At 35.8% G+C, this 17,496-nt stretch overlaps 1 protein-coding gene across 6 annotated transcripts in view; it reads right to left on the reverse strand.

Moving 5' to 3' along the window:
- Positions 1–984: 984 nt before the first annotated feature.
- The window catches only part of LOC102682301 (cGMP-specific 3',5'-cyclic phosphodiesterase), a 65,504-nt gene continuing 48,992 nt past the window's right edge, over positions 985–17,496 (reverse strand). For all 6 annotated transcript variants that reach the window (XM_015345953.2, XM_069191991.1, XM_015345952.2 and 3 more), the window contains 10 exons: positions 12,917–13,063; positions 12,139–12,264; positions 11,896–11,990; positions 11,445–11,532; positions 10,056–10,156; positions 8,857–8,934; positions 8,155–8,218; positions 7,368–7,442; positions 6,977–7,060; positions 985–5,253 (listed from right to left, as the gene is read on the reverse strand). In XM_015345953.2, coding sequence (XP_015201439.2) covers positions 5,137–5,253; positions 6,977–7,060; positions 7,368–7,442; positions 8,155–8,218; positions 8,857–8,934; positions 10,056–10,156; positions 11,445–11,532; positions 11,896–11,990; positions 12,139–12,264; positions 12,917–13,063 — 975 coding nt within the window. In that variant the 3' untranslated portion in view covers positions 985–5,136. The remainder of the gene's footprint in view (positions 5,254–6,976; positions 7,061–7,367; positions 7,443–8,154; positions 8,219–8,856; positions 8,935–10,055; positions 10,157–11,444; positions 11,533–11,895; positions 11,991–12,138; positions 12,265–12,916; positions 13,064–17,496) is intronic.

Genomic DNA, 17,496 nt, shown 5'->3' on the forward strand with positions numbered 1-17,496 from the left:
ATAGGAACACCAACTACTGCATGGCCAAATCAGAGCTGGAGGAAGCTAAGCTTGAAAAAGTTCTCAGTGTTTATGTAGATACTCCTGTGTTCTGATCATGAAGTTGATCGAGTTGGAAAACCAATAAAAAAGCAAACAAAAAGCTTACAGGTCAGTTTAAGGAACATTTGAAATTGAAAGTTAAGCTCAAGATTTACAATGCACTATTTAGATTTTTTTTTAAACACAATTTATTAAACGCTTATTATATAACTGCAACTCAAACTTAAGTTTAGTAACACAGTCTCCACTGGTTATTTTTTATGAAAATACAGTCTTAGGATTTATCAAGTTGTTTTACATGTAGTCTGTAAATACATCCCAAGTGCAATTTGTCAAATGTTTGTGGAAGCTCAGTCAGTATAACTTGCAGATATGTGGAAACCAATGAATGCCAAGGGCTGTACATTGTCTCAAATTGTCCAGCAGGTGGAACCACATTTCCAGTTTTGTCCCTGATATTTTTGCTAGGAAAGGCAGCAAATTACAAAGAATTGATAAAGTGGTGTTTCAGACCTAAATGTAATTTTTACATGGTGATTCGAGGGATCGCAAGGAGTGATTCTAGCCATATGAAAAATTATTTGGAAGAAATATAGAAGCACTTTGTGAAAGAAGAAAAAAAACAAATTCACACTCACTACAGGATAGTAAAACCATCCACTAAAATTAATTGTTGAGTTTGTTTCAAAAGTTGTTTTAAAAAAATTAAAGATTGAATTAAACGGCATACAAAAACAAATATTTTGTTTCCAAACAGCTAAAAATGTTTTTCATATTTATTATCTTATACATATTAATTCTGGACTCGTATTTGAAGTACAAACAAGGATACTGAGTGCAAATTACTTTATCTCTCATGTCCTTTACATGTTGTAATATTGCACTTATATTGCACTAAAAATGATTTGTGATGGAAGTGTTTCTAGTGTTTTGCTTGGCTCTTATTTTTTAACTTTTTCCACAACTAAAATATTAACATGATAATAATAAAAACGTACAAGGACCATCATTTACTGTAGGAAAAGCACTTTTTACTAATGTGTACTATTTATTCATACACAATGCTTCTTTTTAGAAAGTGTTAACAGTAGGTACAGTATTACAATACAAAGCTTTTTAACAGAATGCAAAGGAATTCAAAGAAATACAATTTTCATAGCTCTAAATCAATAAACACACTACAACAAAACACAATTGTATTACATGAAAGTAGTTAAGACTTTTATACAGATATAGTTCAAGAATACATCAGTCAAAACTTCTAGCTACAAGGCAATAAGAATATTTTCCCTCGCACAAGAAATGTGGACCATAACAAGTGGCCTTTTGACCATTATATTACTCTATAATATTAAAATATAAAAGGTGCTGATTAGTTCAAAAATAAATATTGTGCTAGTGAAAGTATTTTCTAGAGTTTAAATAATCTAAAATATAAACTATTCATTTTATGTGACAAAAATAAGCATGAGACGTATTACAACAACATTTAACAGAAAATGTATAGCCTTCTTTAAGAAATACTCATACAAGGCTTCGTTACTACAGTATGACAAGTTCTATGGGTGGATACAGTTTAAATCCCCAAAACATGTTCCCATTTTAAATTATTTTCCTGTTATTAATATATGGAACAGTCTTGTCACTTACATAGGCTACATGCTGCTTGACATTAACTCCTTTTTTACATTCCCTCATTTACAATTCTTAAGATATATTAAAAAGGGGCTGTTACGTTTGAGTCGAAGTACTGTGTCAATGAAAGACCCCAACAAAAGTAAATTGAGGTGTTATCCAGGTTTAGAACTTTTCTTATTACATCTTATTATGTTGCTACAAATAGATGAATGCATACAAAAATATTGTGTTGCAGTCTATGAAAAGATAAGGCCACATATATAGTTTTTAGGTGACTTACTGTCAGCTCAAGCCATCTCTAACCTGGGATCTTTCTCAAGTGAGTGGTGACAGCCTGATATGTATTTTGTCTTTTTTGGCCTTGGCCTTTTAAATTTGGAACTGTTTTGTGCTTTTTAACCCCTCAGGTGACCATAAAGCACTAACTCCACTCTTCACCAGAATTGAGATAGACAGAACGTGATAGGTTAAATTAGGTATAGGACGAGATTAAAAACAGTTCAAAATGAACAGTAAAATAAAACACCTATAATGTCCCATATGTATTTTTAGGAGTTTATTTTAAGATTTGTTAGGATTTAGATCAGGTTTTACAAATGACATTTCTAAATGTTGTATAAATCAAATATATATTATTAATAGAGAGGCAAGAAGTGGATTACTGATTGACAATAGGTACCTCAATCCAGAAACCCTGAAATTGAGGGGCTTGAACCAAGCCCAGAGGACAAGGTTTCCCCAAAAGCTTAGTGACTATGTCACAGTTTGACCTAAGGAAACAGGGTTATGTAACAGAAAGAGAAACAGCTGATTTTGGTCATGCCTTGAATGCTGGAACCTAAGCAAGCAACTCATATTCTCATGATTATACTTTGTTTTGGTTGAATGTAGCCAGAAAAAAAGACAAGGAACAGAGATTTGGACAGAATGTTTTTGTATCTTACTCAGTTTACAGTTTAACTTAACTGCTCGCCTGACAGAGAGGACAACAAATACAGCCAGAGTGTGCTGTTTCCCCTGTTCAGGCCATTGGTTCTGACAGGACACATAATCCTATAAGATGCCATCTGTTAAAGTAGTCCCCAGATATTGCAAAGGACATACATGTGACAATAGCCTACCTCTACTTTAGATCAATTGGATTTTAGAAACAAAACTATAAATCTGACCGTAGCCTACACCATATCCCTTACCCTAACTCTGGAGTAAGGGGTAGGTAATATTTTTAGAACTGTTCATATTTTAAAGTAGCATGTTAATAGTAACACCTGAAGAAGGCTCCACGGCCAAAACGTTGTGTTCTCTTTCTTCTTTTTTTCAGCATGGAATAAACCTATTACTTGTTAATAGTAACGCTGTCATTTAACAGTCTATAAATAAAAGCAGAAAACAAAACAAAAAAATGTTTGCAAAGCCCACAACATACTGTACATGTAAAAGTCTGTCCATGTGATCTCTAACAAAGTGAACTCACCTGGATAAAATGCTAAAACAACTTACTAAACTATACTTATTCACAATGGCCTTTTTATTTCTGTCAAAGTCTTGACGGGCAGGACAACATCTTATGAAAATGATGTAAATCATAAACCTTTGTAGGTTTATGTAAAAATGTAATTGACAAGAAACCGTTGTATAATTTTTAGAGATGTACACTTAACCACTATATTCCCTGGATTGTTTTCAGAAACCAGTGATTATGTGACAACAAATCAAGTGAAAAGAAACTGTATACCTAGTATGTGCCTACATCTACTTTTTAACACGCTTCAATCACATACTGTATTTATAGTCTTTGGCTTGTAATGTAAATCAATTGCATTGAAATTTTCTCATTCATGTGCAGAAAGGTCTACAATACCACATGGCCTTTTAAACAGAAGTGTTTTTCTTAGGTTACTTGTTTAAAAGAGTTAAGCCTTTCCGAGGTGTGGTGTAAATGACTTGGGGTACAGCTGTGGTCATGCCATTCGCCAACTGTGGCCAGGAAGTGACAGACAGCTGGCTGAGTTCCACTGGCTGAGGTCTTCAAGAGCCAGAACTGGAACATAGGGTTTTCCCAGCTAGACATTTAGGACAGCTGTGGCTCCATTGCATTAATCTTCCAGGCATCTGCAGGCTTGCAGTGATTGGTGTGAGAAACACATTGTTCCTTTAGTCTGCTCTAATGACTTTAAGGCTCATAGAACCTTGCAGTGCATCAAATGACAAATAGCTCTGATCGTTAGGTGTGTCAGAGGGGTGTCTATAAATGGATCCTCCTTCTCCCCGTGAAGAACAAGGACTGATTCCATACAGCTGTGTTGGTAAACAATTGATGATTTCAAAAATAGTGTGGGTGTGTAATAAAAATAACATAACTGTAATGTTCAAATTTAATTTAAAAAGAAAAGAAGGGAGATCTGAATGTATGTACATTCAAGGCTTAAAACTTTTGTTTCCCATCATTTGAAAGACAATCAGTTCGGAGTTAAGGAGTTTACATTAAATTATACTTAATAATAAAATATTTCCATAAGTGTCATGGTTAATAATTGTAGTACTTTGGAAAAGGAGCATAACTGGAAGATTATAAAAGATGTGTCTCTTTGGCAATTTCATTAAATAAAAGTTATGTGAGAGGATGGTAGGTTTACGATGGAAAAAAGTACATTAAAAATAGGCAATTTACTGAAAGATACAGTATCACATTTAATAATAAAGCTCCCCATCCCTCATGTTAGACCAATAACACAATTAACAGGGGCCTGAGTTAGTTTAAGCAAATGGTGAAACTGAAAATGTTATATTAATACACTGAAATGGAGCAGGGTTGTCTTTATATCAATCATAACCTAAGGAGGATACATTTTATATCAATTATTTTACAAAGGAACCATATAAGTGTCTATGTATGAGGAGTTATAAAGAGTGTATTTGTGATCTACAAGCAATACATAAACAGCTAACAGTCAGTTACTATTATATAATAGACCAGAAAATCTCCATTTTTATAAAGACAGTAACACTAAGCTAAACCTGAATAACTTTAGAAAAGTATACTTCAATAAATATTTACCGATGCAAACATAAAATACAACTAAGAAGACTTTAATCTCTCTTCATTCTGGGGATTCTATATTGGCTTTAATGGTGTTTTCAAGAGTTAAAACCTTCAGTCTACATAGTTAAGAATTCACAGGCAAAGAAAAGTCCAATTGTCAGCTAAAATTGACCTAATTGGTCATTTTGATGCAGGAAAGTCTTTATTTTCTGTATTTCATATTTCCAATAAAGGTTTGAGTGTATTGGATACACCAAGATGTTCAGAAAAAACTTTGTGCAAAAAACAATAATAAATATAGCTTAAAAATGTGAAAGTCCTAATCTTCTTCTACTGCAAAACTAAAACTGTCTTTAAAAGACCCTGAAAGGGATCATGGATCAGAGTGGTGTTTCAGTTAAATATCCAAAGTGCTATGATGCTCCATTGATCTCTTTCTCACCCTGTTCTGCCAAGAGTTTCCAATTCTGTCGATTCTTCTTACAGCCTTCGAGTAAGGGCAAGAAGTTCTCTGACATCAAAGCAAGTGTCTGCAAGGCACCAGAAAGAGAAAAAAAAAAGATTATTGAATTTTCTGTAGTAACAGTAGAAACAAAATGACCTTCAAAAGGAAAATCAGAAACCAAGAGCAGGATTATTAATAATAAAATACAGCCTGTCCTTTGAATTACAGCTATTAGTTATAACTTATAATATAAGGTTTGGGCTGTACTGTGTACAAACCTCATTTTTATATTTCTTGTTATATTTGTTTGTCTTGTAACCCCAGATTAAATGGTTTATGTATTAAACTGTGTGAGATGTTTTTTTCAAGCATTCAGAATTATCCGTGATATCTTTTAATACATGTAATAATGCCACACTGTACATTTACAGAGTGCTTTTCATTGCAAAGAACCTCAAAGTTTTTTCACTTCAGCGACCAGGGAAGTAAAGCACCCACCATTATGAACCACCTGCCACACTCCACAGTTTGCGTGTGAAATTCAACCACCTCATTTAAAAGGTGACTTTAAGAATACCACCCAGAGTGGAATTTAAATATGACACTGATCCTAATACTCTCACCCTTCTGAACAGTGCCATGGGATGTGACTTTACAACCAGGCCTGCGTTCTAGTATTTCATCCAAAAGATGTTGCCTTCTATTGTGCGGACCTGGGCATTTTTGAATTTGAGAGAAGTCAGTATATCGGCCTCAACAATGTACCTAATTTAACAACAGTGTAATGAACAACAAACATAATAACTGAGCCAATGAGCTGCTCTGCTTCCTGTGCCGGGAAGATGTGTGGTAAACAGATACTAGCAGAGAACATGGAAAAGTTTGAGCACACAGGCAGCAACTAGATACCCACTTCACTTACTGTCTCTCACTCCACATATCTGTTGTGCAGTGGCTGGGCTGAAGTCCTTGCAAAAATTTAGCAAAAAATAAACGCCTCAGATGTGCAAAAGATTAGATTTGCACATTTGCTTTCGAAAGTAATTGTTTGTAGTTGTAGAGGCACAGCACACAATGGACCATTTATCAGTGCAAAGCAATTGCTTTTCAGCGTCTGTTAGTGTCCAAATGAGTGATCTTCATATAATCTGTCTCATTTCTCCATGCCCACATCCTGCCTGACCAAGCTTGGAATATAGGGTTCACGAAATTCAAGAATCCAACGGAATCATTATATTCTGAGCAAGACCTCATTTCACAGCCCTTCAGCTTGGTCACCTCACATTCCACATTCACCAGCCTTGTCGTGTGACTGTTCAGTAATCCTTTCTGCTCCCTATGGTCACCTGAGACCAAATTGACTTTTGAGATCAATTGCTGAACAGCTGTCACCATAACACTGAAGCTCAATCCTATAGCAGCAATCCACGAGCGCAGAGCTGCCATCTCAATTTTACATGCAGCTAATGCTGTTCCCCTGACTGTTCCAGTACAGAGGCTGTTTTGCCTACTTCAGAAGTGTAAAACTATATCAGCAATAGAATAAAGACACAAATAATGTAGCAAACTAGGGGTTATCATCACTGTTAATGTAATCTCTCCACACAAATGTATTACTGACACTGAAATGCCAATTGAACATTTTTAACCTAGTTTATACAAAACAGATATTATCTATGTGTTTGTCAGAAATATAAAAATAACACATCCATAAAAAATAAAAATGTGAATGTCTTGATGAATGTTAGGAAGAAAGCACACAGTAAAACCTATACATAACAGTCAAGTACTATAATCTTCATACATACCTCATATAACTGTATGCAGATTGCATCAATAAATGCCACCTGCATGCTTGGAATTTTATCTCTCTTCTCTCTGTTCATTAGATCCTGGAAGAAAAGGAAGATTTACTGAAATGTCTCAGTGCAAAGCCTTTTAAAGGATTATTCAATAACCAATGGGCTGGATGCCATCCTCTTCATTGTAACTTTTCTTTTGTATGTATGAGAAGGATTTCATGTTTCATGGAAACTGCAGATAAACTTCTTGAGCTTTTAAAATACAGGTGCATCTAGTCATGTTTCTCAAATGCACATTAAAAGGTGGATTTTTAAACCATATTCTACTCTTCTTAAATCTGAAGAAATTATAGTAATTTAAAAATCTAAAAAACAAGGGAATTTATAGAACACTTACAATTGGCTCTATATTCAGCTCTCTTCTCTCTTTATCTCCTTGTTCAAAAAATTCTGTGGCAACCAACTCAGCTATCTAAAAAAAGGAAAGTCAGATGGCTTACAGAGACATTGATGTAACGGCATTAGATGGGTTTGTAAATAATGTGATTCATTTTATTTATTCTTTGAAAGCATCAAAAGAATGTATTGTTATTTGATCTGTGAATTTGTGCATGGTTCATTGTACAAATCTGTACTGTATATGAGCATATACAATTAATGATTGGTATTAACAAGAACAATCTAGTTTATAAAACACTAGGGAACATTCCAATACAGTTATAGAAGTACCAAAGTTTCTGGACTGTCTTCTGTCTTACACTTGTAACTCATTAAAACAATAATAAAAATAAAAATGAAATGCATATTTACAAGAAAGTGTTGACTTGATGTATTCTGAAAACATGTTCAGTATTGTTTTTTTAACAGTGGTCAGGCTGAGTAGCATGTGTGAGACAAATCTGTTACAATGGTGTTGGATAATTAATTCTGTTTAAACTATCCCTGCCTTATTACCAATTGCCCTAATATGAAGCTGAACAATAATAACAATAATGAAAGATTATGATAATGAACAACATTATCAGGGGGGCTCTTCTATGCTGTACTTATAATCTTCGTCCCTTTCATAACTGTCTGTGCAGATTGCCTTGTGAATACCGACACCTTTAAAACTTCTACAGGAGTCAGGTGCTGTAACCCTGAAAACGTGAATCTGTTATTTGTTAAGTTAGCTTGATTCTTACCCTTCGCTGGACAGGCCAGGGTTTTGTTATTGCGGATACATCACACGCAGTCATGAGCATTGACCTAAAAGATAACATCGGTGAAACTCGGTGGATAGACAAAAAATGGTCCCACAGTGATATGCACAGTTCAAGAAGGGAATCTTGTTGAGTTCGAAGAGTGATGGAGGAGAGAACCTCTTTAAGGGCTGAACTTGAATCACACCTGTGGGCCTGAATGTCCTCTCCTCCAGTCAGAAACATGAGCTTTGTGAGTGACGGTGAAACATGAGTGAAAAATGACTACAGGCGACAGTGGTAATATAAACATTTTCCAGTGGTGTGTTTTGAAGATCAAATAATTCTTTTAACATGATTTCATTCAATAAAGAAGGTACGCCGGCAAAGCTTGGATAAACTCAACACTTTCAAGTACAGTATGTGGAATCAAGTTAAAAACAGCAGCCCTCTCCAAGAATAGCTGAAGCTGAGGCCTGGTTCAATAATTCATTCCTAAAACACCAACCTTAAAAGAGGAGATTTTTTCAGCTGAACCCCACGTCTTCGTGTGGCTGACTACTGTTTATATTTCACTTTTTCAGTAACTAACTCTGAGGTTAATTTATTGTAACAAAAACTTTTTGCACAGTCACTGCAAGCAGCGTGTAGGACGTTTTAGAATGTTTATATTTGGCAGTGTAATCCCGGTCTGACCCTTCTGACCTTAACAAGTCCCTGTGATATTCATCTTCCCAGGTGAACCGATTGCTCTTTGTGAGTTCAAAGAATTCTCCTCGTTTCCTGTCAAGGAATGAAATTATTATTACTTTCCAAAGTTACACCAGCCACTGGTTAGATACAGTGGAAAAGCCATACACAATGAGAAGTGAATACAGTAATTGCACTGTTCCTGTATCGCATAAAAATGATGCTCAAATCCAGATACTCCCTATGGATTTAACCCCCCACTGATATCATAATATCATACGGACATGTGGCAGCAGTCATCTACAGAATATACAGAAAAGCTCCAGAAATGTTTGAATATGAATTTAATGGAATACATTTGTTTATTCTATGGATTTTCCCAGAGTTACATCATCTCATCATTGATGAACAAGCACTGGGAAAGAAACATCGGAGCTTTCCCAGAGTGTATTGACATTCCCTTTCAGCAACACCTCCTGTACAGTAACATCATTCCAGGGTCATTGAAATCAACAAACCCATGACTTTTAAAACACTGTACTGTATGTTTGTATCAAACATCACCTTTACACACATAAACTCACAAATATATTTTTCCCTCCACATGTCAAACATTCTCAATCAAGAAGTAATACGGAGAGAAAAAAGAAATGTGGGACCTTCCATTTTCCACATACATACAGTATAGTATCACTCCACTCATTACTCAAACAGGTTATTCAGTTAATGTTACTAAATTAGTACTTACAGGTGAAAATGTACAATGGATTTCTAAAGTATATTGTGGTATGGAAACACATATTTTCAATATTAAAAATGCATGTATTAAAACGTCTTATGTCACATTCTAATTTCTTGTACTTAGTGAATGGCAGAAGTTATTGCACATGCTCAAACAAATTTTAAACAATGCTGAGCACTAACATGTTCTGAAATACATGCACAGTGAGTCACACTGTATAATGAGTTACTCAAAAGCCTGTTTAAAAATGTATGACAGTTTTGATTTTCAACATTTTTTCCAAAGTGGACATAAACAGTTACTTTTTAAAACGATTATATAAGTCAAATTCGGTTTTGCAATTTAATTGCAATGAAAACAGTGGGTACGCACTGTGCAACACAAGCTATGAAATAGGTTATCTAGCTCCCGTTTCAGAAGCTTTCCAGGCTGCATTTTTCCTGAGTCCCTGCACCTGTCACCTGTTACGTACTTCATATACAGAGCCAGGTCTGTGGCAAGAACAGCCCTTTCAATCATCTTCAGGGTTGTTTTGTACTCCTCTAGGGAAAGGCCGCTCAAAATCTGGTTTCCCTGGAAAAGAAGGGGTTGGTAACTCATTAATATAACGGGAATATCCGGTCGCACAATTCTCTCATACAGCCGCATGTGACAGTGCAGAAATAAGAGTAAAACAAAGGAGAAGCAGATGCCTCAATACATAGCTGGGTCTCCTTTATACAACTACAACAGCCAGAAAGAAAAGGCAAGGGAAGAGGCTCAGCACCTTAAAAGGCAGATATTTTCAGTGCAGTGAACTCTTGAGCTCCTCCCTCAGATAGAGAATGCTATGGGTAGGATTTCTACTTTTGTCTTTATTGCATTAACAATATTCTTCAACTATTACTTATTCCATGAATTGTAGTTCCACAGAATAACATCAACCAGTTGATAATTATGACAAAGAAAAATGTTTCAGGCCATACTGCCACTAGTAGGGGTTTATTTACGGGACTCTAATTAACTTAAAGTGTCACGAAATTGTAGTGTTTGTCAGTTTTGGCTGTTTTCGTAATGAATTGACTCCCTTAATGACTCCATTCACTCTCTAGGGAAAGCTGTGTTAGGAGTAATTATTGGTAATACTGTACGTCTTCAAGAGACATACTCTTAGCAATATTTTTTCTTAAATTGGGCATGATGAGCTGATATGCAAGTGCTTAGCAGTTCACACCTGCTCAAAATGAGGGGCTGCATGATTTCATTTTTTCTGCACTAAAATGTAATTTAAAAGTCCTGTTCTTTTAGAGCTGTCATCAGCATAGCACCGGCAAGACAGTGGACATTTATGAAAGTCGTACAGATTGCAAATAGAGGAGGCTTTTCTGCCTCTATTTAGCAGCTTATTAATACAAGGATCTTATCCAGCTGTTTCTGTAAGAAGCCAGGGTGTCAGCTTCAACAACATAGCTGATATGGTTAGCTTTATCCATGTTCCCAATTTGTGTAAGGAAAAGCCTCCTCTTATATCGCACATATTAATTTGAGTGACCACAGATTTTCTGGGCATTTCTGACTAACTTAACTCACTTGGGGTGACAACAATCAGGTTCATTTTTGAGGTCACATTAATACTGACACATAAGGAAAATAAGAATATCGGTTTAAATATTAATACTGCTATGATAAATCTTTAAATCATATAGTCTGGGTGCACTATGTTCAAACAAGAAATGGCCTTGGAGATAGTCATTTTAAATGATCACTGTGGGCACACTCTAGCATTATTAAATGGCACATGGTCCAGGTGAATTATACTAAAAAATAACAATTGCACATCACTAATAAAACATGGTGAGACATTTCTTCAGTAAGCACTTACTGGGCTGTTGAGGATCATGAGGCACTGGTCAAAGTGGTGATGCTCCATTGTTGAATGGCAATAGAGTTGCGCTAGTGGGTGATCACTCCTGATCAAATACACAAAAACCTGCTTAAATATGGATGTATAATTGACACAGTATCACCTGCAGACAGTTAGCTCATTAGAGATCTCATTGCTCTTCAGATGGAAGTGCCATTATCCAAGTATTGTTTCTGAGTTTATGAATAATTTGTAGGAACAAAAAAACTAATAAAGGGTTTCAAAGGGATTTTGTTTGGCTAACAGTTAAAGGAAGATTAAATGGTTACCGTGATTTATTTCTTTTAGCTAATTCTGTAACTTAATGTTCTTTTCAGATCAAGGTCACAGCTTTGCACTGAACGAGCATAACCAAGAATCTAAGGAACTGTATTCATAAAAGACGCTTTCAAAGGAGAAATATTGGTACCTTTGAATGTAAGAATTATTTACACCTCTGTGATCCAGGTCATGACTTAATGTTGCAATCATCAGTGCCAGAATCTCCAAGTCATTGAGTTTATTCTGAAAAACAAGAATATTATGTTTATTTCATTCTCTGATTATTCAAAATGATAAATTATTTAAAATCTAAAATGCTTTTATATGGTTCACTATGTTGACTACTATAGAAGCAAGAAAAAAATGAAATGCCACCCGAAGAAAGGCTTACCTGAAAACGACCAGTTTTGAGAACTGCAAACATACACTGAGCAGTATTGAAAGCATGTCTCCAATTGTGATAAGCTACATTTTTTCGATAATTCTTTTTCACACTTAAAATCCACTGGCAAAGGTTCTGTCAGGAGAAAGACAACACATGCCGTCAACACATTATCCCTGCAAAAGACTAGAGTACATAAGGCCCTTGGGTTACCGAAATTAGCCAGTTCGTGCAGGATATTTGGGCAGTTGCATGTGTTTGATCTACGGGTACAAATGTCAAGATACAGTAGGCTATGCCTAAGTTTTTCCGCAGTTGCCAAGATGTTAGAATACAGTAGTTCATAATTATGCACAAGTTATGCTGTGAGCAGATGGCTGTTAGAGTTCAAGTGTTCATATACGGTAGGTGACCAGTAAGATACATAATATCAGTGCAGATTTAATTAGATTGAAAGCAAATGGAAAACAGATTTATTAATTAATATAAAAGCAAGAAAGGTCCTGCCTGTTTAACTTAAGCAATTTCTTTTTCTAATAACTTGCAACAGTGGGAAGCTTTAAAAGACTGTGATTGATTTCAGGTCAACAAAAACCAAAATTATATTCTGCTATGGCAGGAATTTCTTCTAGAGAGCCAATCTGAACGAGGAGTCTTGCCATCTTTTCAATGCTTTTTAATGAGATGCAGTTCATGAAAATTAAGGACTGATTGTACGCCTTCGTTAGGGGTTTACTTTGGCTGGACGAATGTGTGTTTCTCAGTTTGATGTGTGATTTGCCAGTACCTCATACTTCATCTGGAAATTCTGCAGAAGGTTGAGGTCTGTAAACATCCGAATTGCGGCCTGTGTCGTTTCCACGTCAGAGAGATCAAAGTCACTGAAACTGAAGTCCAGCAGGCCGAGGGATTGAGCAGAAGGCACAGTGGCAGCCTTTGGAAGAGAAAACATGAAGCTTGAAAAGAATGCCACACATCAAGGCAGTCAGGAGAAACAGTATTGAGACAACAACAACATCACTTTATTGGCCCTATACAATTTCTTGCATTAGAAATTCTTCTTTTCGCATACCCCAGCTTGCTCTCCATGAGACACACAGACAGGGAGAGAAGCCTGGGTTCTGAGCACAGGGTCAGCCATTGTACAGCGCCCCTGGAGCAGATGGGGTTAAGGGCCTTGCTCAGGGGCCCAACGGAGTAGGATTCCTCTGCCAGTTGCGGGATTTGAACCGGCAACCTTCCAGCCACAGGCTCAGATCCTCAGCCACAGTGGCACTGCTCCACCCAATAATAGGCTATGCCCAATAATAGATAATAATATCGAATAGATGTGACAAATAGATGAAGGTTCTGAAGACACTGAGGTATGGTAACATTTATTTCTAAACAAAAATATTGAACTCTGTTCCTAATTCATCTTTACTGAGGCAGCCGATTACTATCACAACAGAGTGCACCAAATGAACTTTGAAATGAATTGCATTCTTTCCTACTGCAGGCCACCAACGTTGTAATTCATTATCAGGCTATTATAAGTAAATATTCATGCTGCTTTTCTTTAGAAAATGTTTCACTGAAAAACAAAATAACTATGCAATGTTTATAGAACTTAGGGACACCATAAATTCTGAAGTACCTGATAAAGACCTATGAGTCTTTCAACATCTGACATTTATGTGATTCTAAACAATACTGTTTTGGCCTAGAACTTGACAGAACAGTGCTCTATAAAGAACTACAAAGGTTTTGGATAGCTGTGGTATAGATGTGGATAGGTTTCTTTTAAATTAGGCTATTTCAGTTTTTAAATGGACAGTGTGCACAGCTGAACACCTGTTTACTTTGTTATGTTGTTATGTCTTATACAAGTTAAAACTATCAATCAAACAATTGTTGACATTTATGTGCTTGAATAAAATATAGACAGTATAGATAAACTGCTTAAAAACGATATCTTAGACGTAAATGTGTTTTAGCTAACAACTGAATGTTCACATGCCCCACTGGAGTTTTCTTTTGCAATTCTGAAAAACATCCTAGAATTGAATGCTTTCTGAACATTTGCAATACTTAGTGAGATAAGTTTGCCTCACACCCTCGGTTAATGCTGACATTTAATCTGTCAGCATTTAATTACTGTAGTTTAAGTACTGGAGGCTTGAACCCATTCAGAGAGGTGGAGGAGGGATGCTTGAGACAAATGCAAAGGTAGGCGTTTGAGGTCAGTACAGTATATGTAGCTAATATGATAATGATGGTGACTAGGTACAGCTGTGTGAGATTGATTTGTCATCCTTATCCCTCCCATGTTTCGATTCAGAACATCCATTTATTTAAAACAGGTATGCTGATTCAAGAACGCCACTTCTACAATTGTCACAGCTGTCTGAATGAGGTTAGGAAATACGGTACAAGGACATCAATATTTTTGAAGCAGGTTACGTTTTCATGACATAAAGAAATCCCTTTTAATTTCCTTGCCCTCATACCTACCTCCCTAGAGAGTGCAGAAAGCTTTCCCCAAAGAGGCCCTGCATCTCTCATAAATGTTAAATGATCTTTGATCAGTGAAGCTCACATTGCACCAGACTGCAGGCCCATATATTACTCTGGATAATGTCAGACAGTTCTGCTTTGAGGGGCCTCCCTCCAGTCCCTGACCAGACCACTCAGGGAGACAGATGGCCAGGGCAGTTTGCAGGACTAGCAATGCACGGAGGTTTCACTCCGTGAGTGCTGTCACTGTACATGAAGCATGACCACAGCATATAAGAACTCATTCACAAGAGGTTCTAATTAACTTGCAAGCATAAAGCCAAAAATAAAGTACCTGTACAATGAAATGCCATATTCACAAACAATGAAAAGAAGAATCTGTATGCCTTAAACATACATGTACACGCTCAAATCTGAGAAAATGTGAAAACTCACACATTTAATCACAAACTCACCCATGCTAAATGTGCTAAATGTGCTAAAAGTGCTAATGTGTAGCACGATAGTTTTGAGACCTACTATCTTCAGGTGTACCTTATGAATTACAGTGTAATTATTAAGTCTAACCGTGTTTATAAGCTTTGCTGACGTTACTGGTGTGCATGAATTAGACAGATGCCAGTATATAATAATGGTTATTACATGTGTCTAATAGGATGCTGCTTACATAATAATTTACTGTATTTTTGAGAATGAAGCCTATTAGATTTAGTATCCTTTCAGAGTATTAGTATTTCTAAACTGTCCAGTAACAAGGTATTGAACAATGTTACAATGCCATTCATATAAGCACAAAATACAATACCTTATAAGTATACATAATGACATGTGTTCATATTTATTCATATATGTGTTCATATATTTTTATTATGATATACAGACTCATATACAGAATCAGCTCTAGTATTGCTCTATCTGCTTTGACATTGATAGTGTTAATTTACAGTGCTAACTTTAAAAAATCCTAAAGGGAAATATGCATTCTGGTTATTGCTTACATGGTTTTCAGGTCTTTACTGGGGGAAAAACCTACATTTGTTTTGCAACTATATTGATCAGCCTGTATCTTCAAAACAACTTTGTATTTCAACCATCAACCTAAAAAACTGCTCATTGCAACATGAAACTGCTCTGCCTAAACAATCATGCACCATAGTAAGCTCTTCCGTCCGTAAAGACGTACTGCTTTGAATAAATAAAATTCCCTGTGGGCTCTGAAGGCTTGCTTGAACTTCTCCCGTTATTTTAAACAATTACACTGCAGTAGAGAGTCATTTCTGTCAACCATTACCTGTATTATTTTCTATTTGTTGAGGCCTGCTGTCCACCATTTAAAATGAATTATTTATACAGCAAAAATTATAAATAATATGTGATTCTTATATTGGAATGTTCTTTCCTAAAAAGGGGGTATAATTCAGTGAAAAGTCAATTATTTTAGCAACACTTAGAAATAAAGCCCCTTCAGCCTAGTCCAGTGGTGAGCACCTTTCTGGGTTTATCTATTTGTCCAAAACCTACAGGTCTTTCAAGATGAGGAAATTTTAATCTAAGCATTGCTTACCCACACATATTGCCTAACATAACTTAAATCACTCAGATGCTTTAAAATCAACCACTAAACTTGCGAATGGAGATTAAGCCATTTGACTTTATTCCTCTGAGGAAGTATGCTAATGTTATCCACAATGGCTTAGATGTACAGAAACAAATGGAGTGGTAACCCAAGAAGGATAGTTTTTTGGATGGGAAGGAAAATGGGAATTAACATCTGCCACACAGGCACATTATAGGAACCCAGGGGACCCTGTAGAGTCTGTCACTTTGTGGACATTTTTGTTAAATTAGGGAGCATAAGGTTTCATGTCTAGTAACAGAAAACAGATGAAAGCCTGCACTCCAGTGCATTCTAAAATAAACTGGGATGGCTGAGCAAATCCTTATTTGGAGTTCAATGAAGACACGAAATCTCTGCTCTCTTGTGTGCGAAGCAGTTTTTTACACATAACTTTGGTCTTTTCAGACTCCAGTCCATGAAAGACTGTAAAAGTATAAAATCAGCTACAGCTTATACATATGAAACAAACAGAAATATTCCCTTTAATATCACTAGGAACACTTTTAACTCAACTCAGATAAATTAGGAAGTAAAAACAAAATGACTGAAGATCTCTTAGGGATTAATAATTTAATTTAATTTTGTGCCATCCATTTTTTTGCATTTTCTCCATTTAGACACTGTGTACTGTACATGCATCAAGTAATTAGGATATTTTTGAATATGTGACAGACTGAATGTCTATAAGTTTATGTCCTAAAATATTTAAATGTTATTTTAAACAAGCAGTACAGCACTACGGCTCCATAAGTGCTTGCATTGAATTAGAAATAAATATCTGTTTCCAAAAGCCCTGCTAAAGCAGTTTAAGTATTTTATTATCATGCTGGATACATTAGAATGGAAGTTTTGTTTCCTTTTTGCATATTATTAAGTATGGTAGGTCACAGCATAGATTTTAAAGTCATTTAGATTCCTCTCTGGGCTTGTTTTCCCAGCAGTTTCACTTGCCCTCTATGCTCAGAGCAATTTTTAAAACTATCCTTTTAAAATGGGATGATTTCTTAAGAGCTCAAAAGGATTTTAATGTTATCTAAGCAGTTAAGGTGTTAGCATGTTGGTCAGCCTTTTTAATTTTTTCTCATAAATATCATGTGTTATTCTGGGACCACAGCCTTGGCCTGGTTAAATCTAATTTCCTTTGGTGAAAGAGCAGCATTACAAGGCAAAACCAGAATCCTGGCAGAAAACATACCTTTGTGACCTGTCCTTAAATTTTAAAGCAACAGGTTTTGAAATATACTTTCCAGATA

This window comes from Lepisosteus oculatus, chromosome 1 (genome assembly GCF_040954835.1).
Source record: "Lepisosteus oculatus isolate fLepOcu1 chromosome 1, fLepOcu1.hap2, whole genome shotgun sequence".
Lineage (NCBI taxonomy): Eukaryota > Metazoa > Chordata > Actinopteri > Semionotiformes > Lepisosteidae > Lepisosteus > Lepisosteus oculatus.